Source organism: Chrysemys picta, chromosome 6 (genome assembly GCF_011386835.1).
Source record: "Chrysemys picta bellii isolate R12L10 chromosome 6, ASM1138683v2, whole genome shotgun sequence".
In the NCBI taxonomy this organism is placed as follows: domain Eukaryota; kingdom Metazoa; phylum Chordata; order Testudines; family Emydidae; genus Chrysemys; species Chrysemys picta.
This window is the reverse complement of record NC_088796.1, coordinates 47037134-47051184: the sequence shown is the minus strand read 5'-3', so window position 1 is coordinate 47051184 and position 14051 is coordinate 47037134. Positions and strand designations below refer to the sequence as shown.

The following is a 14051-nucleotide window of genomic DNA, read 5'->3' as shown; positions in this document are numbered from 1 at the left end:
CTGCTCTAGACCAGGGGTAGAGATCAACTTTATATGTGGCACAAATAATTATTGATTCTTTATGAAGCCCCTTTTATTGTACGCAAAACACAGCAGTGGAACCTCTTACCACAAAGGCAAAGTTTGGGGACTGAGGTGGGTCCAGGGCAGAAGATAACATGCTTACAACAAACCACCCTCAGAAACAAAAAACACCCTGAAACCAATATAGAGCACTTGTAATTGGATGGTTGGCGTCAGGTGCTTAGAGCTGCAGCTGTCTAAAGGCTACAGTAGGGCAACAGATATATTTTTTTAAAACGTGTTGGCTAACATGTTAAATCTCAGCACAGATGGAGTAAATTGTATTTTAACATGTTAGCTGATTGAGGTGAACCCTAGGCTGGCTTTCCTCCTCAACACTGAGCACCTGGGGCTGGTTCACTTTCCTCCTCTGGAGTGGCTCTACCAGCCCACCACACACAGAGACTTGCTCCAGGGCTATACGTAGGCTTTGCCAGTGTGGAGGCAGCTTATACAGGCAAAACTGCTCTTTTGCGGGTGTAGCCTTTTCCAGCCATCTTGAGCAAAATAAACTACCCAGCAAGAGCTCAGTTTGGCTGAAATAACTGCATCAGAGCAGGGGCTTTTGGTGGCTCAGCTATGTTAGTCATAAATCACAGCCATGGTGGCAAAAGTTTGTTGTGCAGACCTGGCCTTGGCTATAGTAGTTCTGTGCCCTCTTGCAGGACCCTCCAGCACAGGAGTTGTTCAGGCATCACAGTGGAGAGTTATTGGTCAGTCAGTTCCCAGAGAGGACCAGGATTTAGAAATTCTGGCAGATAGACCTGCAGATTTGACATTCCAGCTGCCTGTCAATTTAATAGACAAACCACAATACCAGGTACATGCCCTGATATTTGCATGGGTGATGTTGCAGGTGATATTCTAGATGTCCTTCAACTCAAGGGGGGGGGGGGGGGGGAGACTAGATGACAGTGGTCCATCCCTATTTCATAGGGGTACAATATTATACAATGGAAGGGCAAATTTAAATGGTGATTCCAGGAATAAGCCTCCAGCTCAGGCTTTTAAAACTGCAATTCTGTCTTGTTGAACAAATATAGGACCTTAAAAAGAATAAGAGACAGGATAGGTGAAAATATGAAGGATGCCAAGTTGTCAGAACAGTGTCTGTTTGCCTCGGATCGCTCACTAATGAAAATAACAAAAGATTGCAAGAAACCATAAAGAAGCAGTAATGTGATATATGTTATAAGCAAAGGGGCAAGCACAGCAGATAACACTGACACAGTGAGGATGATGAAGCATTTGAGAGGCCCAAAGTCTATGAAAACAATGCACAACTAGACATGGAGACCAAAACAACCTGTAGAAGAGGGAAGAACAGAAAATCTGTGGAAGATGTAAAAGCCTGAGCTGAAAACACTGTCCAGAAAAAAAGGGGGGGGGGCGGCGGGGAGGGGAGAGAAGTTAGGAGATGCTACAAAATTGCCATTTTGAAATACCATGCAAGCCATCAAAAACAAACAATCCAGGATGGAGTACTCTCATTAAATTGTATTGATCCATACTCCTAAGAGAGAGATCCTCAAGCCTCATAAAATGAAATATGCTATCAGCTTTTCAACCAAATAATATTCTCTGTGTAACAAAGTGGAGCTGGAAACCAGACTTCCCTCTCCCCTTCTTCTGTCTTCCAATAAAAAAGACTTGGCAGCATGCCCACTCTTTTCCACCACCCTCTTCTGTGTCCACTTGCCATTCCATGTTCAGGCTCATGGACCAAACTATAATTGTATTATAAGGGCCTGGTGTATACAGAGATTTTTGTACTGATATAACTAGGTTGGTTAAGGGCTGGTTTGGTTTTTTTAACCAAAATAGTTATACTACTCCAATCCCTACTGTGGATGCAGTTATACAGGCATAAAAAGTGCTTTATAGCAATATAGTTATTCTTGTGCAGAAAGGGGAATAAGCAACATCAGAAGAAATACATCTGTACTAATACCAGTGCATCCGCTCTAGGGGGGAAACCACTTTAACAATAGTGGCGTAATTAAGGTGCATAACCCTTAAACTGCTCCAATGATAAGGAAGAAGGGTGGGCCTACTAGAAACATAAAGAGGTATTACTGTTATGGGAGTTTCAGACTATACAGAGTCATCACGCTTCTCCCAAACTAGCTTCTTCAGAAACTATTTTGTGTTCTATTGAGAATGTCACGTGTAAGCTTCTGCCCTAACTTGGTCTGAAGGCTAAGCTTTCCCAGATAGCCCAAAGACAAGAAGGCTCAAGCTGTCTGCAGTGGGACCCTGGTGCAGACATCTGCTTTGGTGAGAGATGAACTTGGCAGAGACCCGTGGCACCGTCACTCCTTGGCACCAAAGATGGCGGGACCGGACCGGCACCGATCCCATTCACCGGCGCAGAAGCAGCACTGGAAGCAAGGGAGAAGTGGCTCCCCCACTTTAGGACCCACCCCATCGGAGCCGGCCAACGGGGCTCATCCGAGGGAGGAACCCCAGTGCCAAAACTTTTGGAGCCTGCGCCGCTGACTTCAGCCCCACAAGGGGGACCATCGAGTCCGGTGCAGTTGGACTCCCTGGGTTTGGTGGTGGAGGAGGTAGAACTGCCTTCCACCCCGGACACCTTTGAGGCCGTCAGGGACCTCATTGCGATGATGGCACCGAGTAGGGTGACCAGACAGCAAATGTGAAAAATCGGGACGGGGGTGGAGGGTAATAGGAGCCTATATAAAAAAAAGACCCAAAAATAGGGACTGTCTCTATAAAATCGGGACATTAAGCCTCTGATACCACCACGGGCGGCGCCGTCCCAGGGAAAGCCAGCGATGATCCGCCCTTCGACTCAGCCTGTGGAGGGGACGTACCGCTCGGAGTCCCAGCACCGCTTGGAGTCCTGGTGCCAGTCCCACCCACGGTGCCGGTTGCACTCGTGGCGTCGGTTTGACTCGTGGCATCGATCCAGATCCTGCCAGCGCTCCCACTCACGGCACAGATCGCCATCGCGCAGTAGGTCCCAATCTCACCACCGTTTGTATCGGCACCGATCCGGCTCTCTGCACAGACCCTGCTCATGGGACTACTCCAGATCACAGTACCGTTCCAGGTCTCAGCACCGCTCCCCAGCCTCGCAGCACCACTCCCTGGCTTAGCTGCGCTCGGCACCGCCATGGCCATCACGATACTGGGCCCCATCTTCAGACTCGGAGACGGGGTCCAAATATTAGCAGCGACCCCGGCAAAAGTTGGCGCGGGACATACCTAACATCGGTGCAGAGCCATGGCCTGCGCAGTGGCACAGGCCATCTCAGTGGCCATTTTGGACCCATAGGCATACCATCAGGCCCAGAGTTCCCAGTCCAGGCCTCACGCTCAGTGGATCCGAGCCTAGAGTGCCTGAGGCAGCGGCCAGTCGCCCCACTCCTAGGGGTGCAGATGAGTTGGCGGTTGCACCATCTCCTCCGGAACCCACCCCCACTCCTGAGCCAGACCCTGGAGTGGCTGGCACGGAATTAGAGGCAGAGCAGGAGGTCCCCGAGGATCAAGAGGGTCCGGAGGACCCAGTTCTTCCACTAGCGTACTCGGCATCCTGCCCGGACGAGGCAGTGGCGGGCACCTCCATCTCAGGGCCCCCCCCTATAGATAGCCATGCCCACCAGGAACCCCTGCACAGGGTGGCACAAAATATGAACCTGCAGGCTGAGGAAGTGGTAGAATCGGAGGACCTATAGTACACATTCTGGCACCAGAAGGGCCATCCAGGGTCACTCTACCCCTCATCAAAACTATACAAGACAATGCAAGACCATTTGGCAGACCCCAGCATCCATCCCTTCCACCGCTAAGGGTGTGGAGAGGAAGTACTTCGTACCCTCCTAGGGGTTCGACTACCTGTTCGCACACCCACAGCCTCCATGAGGAGGAGTGTACTATGATGACAAGGGCTGGATTAGTATCTAGATAGAAGGGGGTTGAAGGTCTTGTTTGAAATATTTGCAGACAGTCAACTGGTACTTAATTTACCTGCCATGGGAAGCTGAAGAGCTGAGTCACTGCTTGCCAGAGTTTGAACCTGTTGTTCCAGGGAATCTGGAGATTTCAAATGTAGACTGGAACGTGAAGGAGGCCTAGGTCTTGCACTGCTCTGGTTCTGCCGATGTGATGCTTTGCTTTGAACTAAAAGTCACTTCATACCTCCTCCTATAACTGTCAAGCCTACTAGCATCCTCTTGTTTTGAACTGCTGCCCTAGAAGGTACAAACAACCATTATGTTATTTTGCAATTGAAAATCAGTTTTCTAATCCTGGGAGTCCCCCAGGCTTTTCAGGAAAGGTTTTCATTCTCAGAGCCATAAGATGCAAGCTCCAGTCTGCGAAGGCTTGGGTCAAGAAACAAACCAAAAAAGAATGTCCTGTCTAGACCAGGATATCTCAAAAAGGAATGTAGGAATATGTTATCAGCGCAATAAACCTAGGCGTAAAGTGGGCCTATACTAACCCCCCTTTCTTTTAAAAGAAAAATCTCTGCTTGTGTCTTTAAAACTCCAGGAAAAATATCTGTAGTTGAAAATGTTTTAATCCTTTTATTTCTTAAATGTTGAAATGCAAACACCTTTGTGAAATGTATACTTACAAATATGTTAGTTAAATGCCAAGTTCCTAGGATCATTACTATGTAAATGGTAAAATGTTTTATGTATCAGCATGGAATCTAATGACCTTGCTAAACTAATTACTGTAATATGTAAGAAGCCACTTAAGTATAGAACAGTGGTTCTCAAACTTTTTTCCCCACAGACCACTTGAAAATTGCTGAGGGTCTCAGTGGACCACTTAATGATCTTTCCCAATGTTGTTTGTACCGTTAGCAAACTATTGTAAAGCGCTTTGGATAAAAGCGCTATATAAAAAAACTTAATAAACTTTTTTTGTTCTACAAATAAAAGCACACAACTCATATTTTAATATCAGTAGTCTCACCTTTCTAAGGCAATGGATGTGCCCTCTCTCCCCTGCCGTGGCAGTCCCTGAGCTGGGGCTGGGAAGGAGGGGGGTCTCTCCCCCGTCACAGAGGTCACAGAGCTGAGGCTGGGAAGGAGGGCCGTCTCTCCCCAGCAGCCGCAGCCCTGGAGCTGGGGAAAGTCACCTCCTTCTCTGTCCGACTCAGCCCTGCATGTCCCAAATTCCTCCCAAGTCCCACCCCATCTTCTCACCCCACTGCCCCCTCCCATCTACCCCCCCCAATTCCCTCCAAAGCCACCACCTCACCTTACACATGCATCTTCTCCAGGGTCCCGGCATCTAATTAGTGGAGCCACACTTGCACGGCTCCACTAATTTGGTGGGTGGCTCTTCATTCTCTCCTGTGTGGCCGCCCAGGCGCGCACCTTAGAGGGAGCTATCCTCAGACCACCTGAATGGAGTGGTCCGTGGACCACAGTTTGAGAACCTCTGGTACAGAACATTTATATTAATGGGAAAATTAATTACTGGCAAAGCTCAAGCAACTTTCCTACCCAAATCAGGATAATGAAGACTCATCGCTCCAAAAATTGTTTTTTTTTTTTTTAGAAAAAATGTAATAACTATTTAAGCTAACAACTTCCTCCTAGTTATTTAGTTTGAAAAGAATATCTTCAGAACAGTTTATATAAAGAATAGGAGTGTTTGGACTTTTTGAAATCAGAATTTCATTTCCCGTTTCACTCTAATAAAAACAGAGTATCTCTAAAGATGGGCTGAATAAAAAAAAAGTTAAAACTAACTTTAAAAGTTATCTGATGTTTTCCTGCCAGAAGAAGAATAAAGGCAAGTAAAGAAATGTTACATATTCATTAAGCAAACTGCTTATTCAGGAACTGAAGGTGAGACTTAAGTCAATCCTGAAGGCATGAAGCCAAAGAAAGAGTGACTGCACCAACTCTGAATTTAAACAAGCCTGAAAGACGTGTATCATCCTATAATTTCATGGAAATAAGGAGTGTATAAAAATCTTTCAAGTAAGCATTCCTTCCCCTCCCCCCACACACCCTGCTATCCTGCTTAAACAGCAAGAACTACACAACTCATCCTATCCATCTCTACAAGCAAGCTATTACAGACAGCTACAAAAAATAGGGACAACTCAAGAAACAAAACCAATCCAAGGAAAACTTCCCCAAGACTTCAACATGGATTGGTGAGAGAAAGTTAACAGAGACACTGCCAAGGGATTAGATTTAAGAATCTTGTAATAGTTTTTGAAATATGGAAATGCTGTTGTAATTTAATATTTGAACAGTTCTCCTGTTAATTATGAAATGGTTAGACCATGTATTTGTAGAGAAGAGACAGGGGCTAAAAAGTGGGATTTAATTGGAGTTAAGATTCCTAATATTTGTAATTGGCCTGTCTTAAACCAGATCCTTAAATGGCTTCTTTTAAGTAACTGATTTAAATATTTTCTTCAGTTTCATAGGATTTAATTACAATTGATTACTTTGCCCAATTATAAACTGGTTATTACGAACAACTAACAGGGTCCACCTTTCCTTAAATAAAGTTATATTGCCCCTTAATTATCTAAGGATATACTAAGATTGGTTTCACAACCATTTTTGGAAATAAGCCCTGAGTCTCAACTTGCCAAAAGAAGAGTCCCCCATCAAAGGCAGGCCCACTCTCAGAGGGACATACAGAAGCAGTTGTAACCATTTTTCACTTCTGTTATCTTCCTGTACTGTAAAAGACGGTTACTCACCGTTGTAACTGTTGTTCTTCGAGATGTGTTGCTCATATCCATTCCATTAGGTGTGCGCGCGCCGCGTGCACGATCGTCGGAGAATTTTCTACCCTAGCAACACCGGCGGGTCGGCTGTGGAGCCCCCTAGAGTGGCGCCTTCATGGCGCTGAATATATACCCCAGCCGACCCGGCGCCCCCTCAGTTCCTTCTTGCCGGCTACTCCGACAGTGGGGACGGGGGGCGGGTTTGGAATGGATATGAGCAACACATCTCGAAGAACAACAGTTACAACGGTGAGTAACCGTCTTTTCTTCTTCGAGTGCTTGCTCATATCCATTCCATTAGGTGACTCCCAAGCCCAACTTAGGTGGTGGGGTCGGAGTGAGACATTGCCGTGTGCAAAACCGCTGATCCGAAGGCAGCATCGTCCCTGGACTGCTGCACTAGTGCATAGTGAGCTGTAAACGTGTGGACTGATGACCAAACCGCCGCTCTACAAATGTCCTGGATCGGAACTTGCGCCAGGAAAGCAGTCGAGGAAGCTTGGGCCCTTGTGGAGTGAGCGGTGAGGTGCGGTGCTGAGACACCTGCCAGGTCATAGCAAGTCCGGATGCAAGACGTAATCCAGGAGGATAGGCGTTGTGAGGAGACCGGTGAGCCTTTCATTCGGTCGGCCACTGCAACGAAGAGTTGCATCGTCTTTCTAAAGTGCCTTGTGCGGTCAATATAGAAACCCTGCGTACGTCCAGAGAATGCAAACGTTGATCCTGGCGAGTAGCATGCGGTTTAGGATGAAAGACCGGGAGAAATATATCCTGGTTGATATGAAAAGGAGAAACCACCTTAGGGAGAAAGGCAGGATGTGGACGAAGCTGCACTTTATCCTTATGGAAAACTGTGTAAGGGGGCTCGGATGTAAGCGCCCTGAGTTCAGAAACGCGCCTTGCTGAGGTGATGGCTACGAGGAAGGCTGTCTTCCAGGATAGGTACAAAAGTGAACAGGTGGCCAGTGGCTCGAATGGAGGACCTGTGAGCTTGGAGAGAACCAGGTTGAGGTCCCACGTCGGAACGGGTTGACGTTGTTGTGGGTACATCCGGTCTAAGCCCTTGAGGAATCTAACGACCATCGGGTTAGAGAATACCGAGGACGCGAGCTCCCCTGGGTGAAAGGCTGATATAGCGGCCAGGTGAACTCTAATTGAAGATATCGCCAACCCCTGCTGTTTTAGGGAGAGGAGATATTCCAATTTGAGAGGAATAGGTGCCTGTAACGGGGACGTGGCTCGTTGTTCGCACCAACAGGAGAACCGCTTCCACTTGGCCAAGTATGTGGTCCGTGTTGAGGACTTCCTACTGCTCAGCAGAATCTGTTGGACAGAGTGCGAGCATTGTTGCTCTGCCTGGGTGAACCATGGAGCAACCACGCCGTGAGGTGGAGCGATTGCAGGTCGGGGTGACGCAGCCGGCCGTGGTCCTGAGAGATGAGATCCGGACATAATGGAAGCGGGATCGGTGTCTGAACCGAGAGTTCCAACAGTGTGGTGTACCAATGTTGTCTCGGCCACGCTGGAGCGACCAGAATTACCTGTGCCTGGTCTCTGCGCAATTTGAGCAGTACCTTGTGGACCAGAGGAAACGGAGGGAAGGCATAAAACAGGTGGTCTTTCCAGGGAAGGAGAAACGCATCCGAGAGGGAGCCCGGAGCTCGACCTTGCAGGGAGCAGAACACGTGGCACTTCCTGTTGTCTCGAGATGCAAACAGGTCTATCTGGGGAAACCCCCACTTCTGGAAGACGGAATGTATGATGTCCGGACGGATAGACCACTCGTGCGTCTGGAAAGACCTGCTGAGTCGGTCCGCTAAAGTGTTCTGGACTCCAGGGAGGAACGATGCCGTGAGATGGATTGAGTGGGCGATGCAGAAGTCCCACAGGCGAATGGCCTCTTGGCATAGAATTGACGAACGTGCTCCTCCTTGCTTCTTGATGTAAAACATGGCCGTGGTGTTGTCGATGAGAACTAACACACAGCGGCCACGTAGGAGATTGAGAAATGCCTGGCACGCCAGGCGCACCACCATCAGTTCCCGAACATTGATGTGCAGGGCTAGCTGGGGTGCAGTCCACAGGCCCTGGGTATGGTGTTCGTTGAGATGGGCGCCCCAACCCAGAGATGAAGCGTCTGTGACCAGGTGCAGAGAGGGTTGTGGGGCGTGAAATGGCATCCCCTCGCAAACCACATTGTGATCTAGCCACCAGGTGAGGGAGGTCAGGACCGAGTTCGGGACCGTGACCACCATGTTCAGGCTGTCCCGATGTGGGCAGTATATCGACGACACCCAGGTTTGGAGTGGGCGAAGCCGAAGTCTGGCATGCCTGGTTACGTACGTGCAGGAAGCCATGTGACCCAGCAGGGTGAGGCACGACCTCACCGTGGTAGTTGGGAAGGCCTTGAGCCCTTGAATGAGGCCCGTGATGGTACAAAAGCGGTTGTCTGGCAGGATGGCTTGTGCACATCTGGAGTCTAGGACTGCGCCGATGAATTCTATTCTCTGGGTAGGTTCTAGAGTGGATTTGTCCTTGTTGAGTAGGATGCCCAACTCGTTGAATGTGTGCACTATTATGTGGATGTGAGCTCGAACTTGCTCTTTGGTGCGACCGTGTACCAGCCAGTCGTCTAGGTACGGGAACACCTGTATCCCTTGCCGACGAAGGTACGCTGCCACGACAGCCATACATTTCGTGAACACTCTTGGGGCCGAGGATAGGCCGAAGGGAAGGACTGCAAATTGATAGTGCACTTTGCTTACTACGAATCGCAGGAAGCGTCTGTGAGGCGGGTAAATTGCGATGTGAAAGTATGCGTCTTTCATGTCGAGGGCGGCGAACCAGTCTCCAGGATCGAGGGAAGGGATAATGGCCCCCAGAGAGACCATGCGGAACTTAAACTTTACTACGAATTTGTTGAGTCCGCGCAAGTCCAAGATGGGTCGCAGACCTCCTTTGGACTTGGGGATGAGGAAGTAACGGGAATAAAATCCCCTGCCCCTTAACTCTACTGGAACCTCCTCTATGGCCCCCATAGCAAGGAGCGTGGAAACCTCCTGTATAAGAAGTTGCTCGTGAGAAGGGTCCCTGAAGAGGGACGGGGAAGGGGGGTGGGAGGGGGGAAATGAAGAAAACTGGATAGCGTATCCCCTCTCCACCGTGCGAAGGACCCAACGGTCCGAAGTTATAAGGGACCAAACACGGTGGAAGTGGGAGAGGCGATCCCGAAAGGAGGGGGCTGGATCCTGGGGGATGACTGGGGCGCCGTCCTCGACCGCACCTTCAAAAGTTCTGCCTGGGCCCTGCGGGTGGCCTTGGTGGCCCTTGGTTCTGACCGGGTTGAGGGCCGGTTCACCTTCGTCTACCACCTCGCCCTCGCCTCCGGGCCGAGTCCTGTCTCTGACGAGGTCGGGGGGGTAGAAGCGCTGAGGCCTAAATGGCCTGCGCTGAGGACCCGCAACATGCATCCCCAGGGAGCGCATGATTGTCCTGGAGTCCTTGAGGCTCTGCAGGCGAGAGTCCGTCTTCTCTGAGAACAACCCCTGTCCTTCAAAGGGCAAATCCTGCAGGGTTTGTTGCAATTCCGGGGGCAAACCCGAAACTTGGAGCCAGGAGGTCCTTTGCATAGCGATGCCCGAAGCCAGGGTTCTCGCAGCCGAGTCCGCTATGTCCAAGGAGGCCTGTAAGGAGGTCCGAGCCACCTTCTTACCTTCCTCTACCAAGGCCCCAAACTCCTCCCTGGACTCTTGGGGAACCAATTCCTTGAACTTCCCCATAGAGTTCCAGGAGTTAAAGTTGTAGCGGCTCAGGAGCGCCTGCTGGTTAGCCGCTCTAAGTTGCAGCCCTCCGGCTGAATAAACTTTACGGCCAAACAAATCGAGGCGCTTAGCCTCCTTCGATTTGGGCGCTGCGGCCTGTTGACCGTGGCGCTCCCTTGCATTCACTGATGCCACCACCAGTGAACACGGCTGGGGATGGGTATACAAGTACTCGTAGTCTTTGGAGGGGACAAAGTACTTTCTTTCCACCCCTCTCGCTGTGGGTGGGATGGAGGCAGGAGTTTGCCATATCGTATTTGCATTAGCCTGGATCGTGCGGATCAGGGGTAAAGCCACTCTTGATGGGGCATCCGCCGCGAGGATATTTACAATGGGGTCCTGCACCTCCACTATCTCCTCTGCCTGCAGGTCCATATTACGGGCCACCCTACGTAGGAGGTCCTGGTGAGCCCGAAGATCTATTGGGGGTGGACCTGTGCACGACGTGCCCGCCACTGCCTCATCCGGAGAGGAAGAGGAAGATGCCTCCGGTGGTAAAGGATCCAAGGGAGGGTCCTGGTCTCCCTGCTCCTGGGCCGGAGCATCACCTGCCCTTGGGTCCAGGACGTCAGGTGGTGCGGACACGGAAGCCTCCATGCCCCCTGGCGGAGGCCGAGAGATGGTGGACTCTGGGGCCCTTCTATCGGATTGACCCGAGCGAGAGGTCGAAGTTATTGGAGCCCCTTGCGCCTGATGGTACGCCCACGGGGTCCAGAACGACCAGTGAGATGGGCCATGAGCAGGGTCCTCTGCTACCTCCTGCCAATGGCCTATGTCCTGCTCCTCGGCTTACCCCTGAGGGGGGTATGCCGATCTCGATAAGTCCTCAGAGGAGCGAGACACCGATCTCGATGGCCATGGCGGTGCCGAGTGCGCCGAGACGAATCCCGTGGGATGCGGTGCCGCACGGTGCCGGTCCGGAGATGTTCTATCTCTACGCGGTGCCGGCGATCGGTGCCGAGATCGCGATCGGTGCCGATGACCTCGCCGGTGCCGGGAGTCGGATCTGGACCTGGACGATGACCTGGAGTAGGCACGGTGCCGGGATCGGCCTCTCGACGTCGAGCGTCGATCGTATCGGTGCCGAGAACTACGTCTCGATGTTGATCGGTGCCGACGATCATAGCGGTGCCGAGACGTAGAGCGGTGCCGCGACGATGATCTTGGCCGCGAGTACGACCGGTGCCGAGGTGATATCCGGCGCCGGGACTGCGAGCGGCGTGGGGACCTGCTTCGGGACCTGGACCGGTGCCGTGGTTCCAGCCCCTGCGATGGAGGGCGCATCAAGGCAGGTTTCCCCCTAGATTGGACCGGACGAGTCAACGGTGCCGGCGGTGCCGGTGGTTGGGGCGGTGCCGGCTCCGTGAGAGCGATCAAGTCTCTCGCCGTCGCGAAGGTCTCTGGGGTCGACGGGAGGCACTGTATCACCGCCGGTCGCGGTGGTGACCCTGTCTGCACCGGACTCAACGGCCTCGGAGCCGGAGTCGACGGTGCTGGAGGCACCTGTTTCCGGTGCTCCACAGGCGGACGCGGCTCTACCCCCGGCACTGGGGGAGCCGGCGTCTTCGGCACAGAGGTCCCCGTCTTATGGGATTTTTTATGTCCTGGGGATAATGAACGGCGCCGAGGCACTTGCTGTGATTGCGGTGCCGACGAGGTCCGGTGCCGTGGAGGCTTGTCCGACGCCACTCGCGTGGTCGGAATGGTCGGTGCCGCCGGGGCACTGCGCACCGAGGTGCTAGGTGCCAGGGCCTGACGCGCTGATGGAGCGTCCGGGCTAAGTGCCGCCTCCATAAGGAGTTGCCGGAGCCGAAAGTCCCGCTCCTTCTTGGTCCTCGGTCTGAAGGCCTTACAGATCTTGCACTTATCTGTTTGATGGGACTCTCCCAGGCACTTCAGACACGAGTCGTGCGGGTCACTCGTTGGCATAGGCTTAGCGCAGGAGGCGCACTGCTTGAAGCCGGGAGCCTTGGGCATGAGCCCGTCCACGCGGCCGGGGGAAAAAGGGGGAGACAACCCCCTTAATCCCCTTGAACTATATAACAACTATTAACAAGTGAAAAACCAACTATTTAACTATAAACAACTAGAACTAGAACTATAACTGTGAATGACTGAATAAGCTAGGGAGAGTGGAGAACAGCTACGCCGCGCTCCACAGTTCCAACGACCGTCAGGGGCGGTAAGAAGGAACTGAGGGGGCGCCGGGTCGGCTGGGGTAAATATTCAGCGCCATGAAGGCGCCACTCTAGGGGGCTCCACAGCCGACCCGCCGGTGTTGCTAGGGTAGAAAATTCTCCGACGATCGTGCACGCGGCGCGCGCACACCTAATGGAATGGATATGAGCAAGCACTCGAAGAAGAACTGTTGTTCTTCGAAATGTGGGTGCAGACATGTATTCTGCTCAGGTGTGCGTGTGCCTGGTGCACTGAAGCTGGAGAACTTTGCTTAGCAGTACCCACTGGGGCAGCACTTGTACCATCCGGCTCTCGTACCCCCTCCCATAGCCCCAACTCCCCTCAGTTTCTTCACACTGGATTGGGGACCCCGATGCAGTGGGGGCAGAGAATGGATCGTGGAACACACGTCTGCCCCCACCTCTCAAAGAACAACAGTTACAGTACAGGTAGGCAACCATTTTTTCTTCTTCGAGTGGTTGCAGATGTGTGTATTCTGCTCACAAACAATAATTGGGACAGACGCAACTGAATAATGTCATTAATGGGACAGATGCAACTGAATAATGTAGCTGTCCTTAATGTGCATCAAAACCATACCAGGGAACTAGTTGTAAATTAGTTATACATCTTCTATCTGCTGATAATTATCCAGAAAGCTACAATGAGACGTAATGTATTTAAACTGGGACGTTAGTGAAGACAGCTTGTAGGTGATTGCAATGATTTTAATATGCTGTAATTCATTATAATATATTTGTAATTATGTAGTTCGTAACAATTTAATCATTAAAATAGTAAAGATACCAATGATACATACATATTCAATAACTAGAATATGAAAGGGTATAAATATGCTGAAAATAGCCTCCCCATCAAAACTGGCAGAGCTCCCCCCCAAACACACACACCTCTTCAAAAGCACCCACCGGCAAAAACAAACGTCAGTGCCTATGCTCACAGAGAATCTCACTGTGTTCACAGTAACCAGGAGGTAAAACCCACACAAGAAGCTCCAACTCTGACTGTGCTCAGTGTGAAGGAACTGAATGGGATGAGGACAGCACCGCCCTTAAATAGCCATGGGAGGGGCCAGAGGGCATGAGCACTGCCCAGTCAGGTTCTGCTACACAAAGTTCTCTGGCTATGGTACACTGGGTGCATGCACACCTGAGTAGAATACGTGTCTACAACCACTTGGAGAACCATTTTATCAGTTGTGTCATGTCATTTGTGTTTTTGTTTGTTTTCTTTTC

General features: G+C 51.0%; 1 protein-coding gene across 2 annotated transcripts in view; it reads right to left on the bottom strand.

The window, feature by feature from the left end:
• Nucleotides 1–14051, bottom strand: part of LOC122174245 (uncharacterized) — a 32473-nt gene that overhangs the window by 8746 nt on the left and 9676 nt on the right. Inside the window, exon 2 of one of the 2 annotated variants that reach the window (XR_006175830.2) lies at nucleotides 4054–4277. Coding sequence is in view for 1 of the 2 variants with exons in the window: in XM_065550100.1 (XP_065406172.1) it covers nucleotides 8110–11214 (3105 nt within the window). In the remaining variant the exon portion in view is untranslated. Of the gene's footprint in view, nucleotides 1–4053; nucleotides 12910–14051 lie in introns of those variants that run through there. The other variant, XM_065550100.1, reaches the window with a different exon arrangement.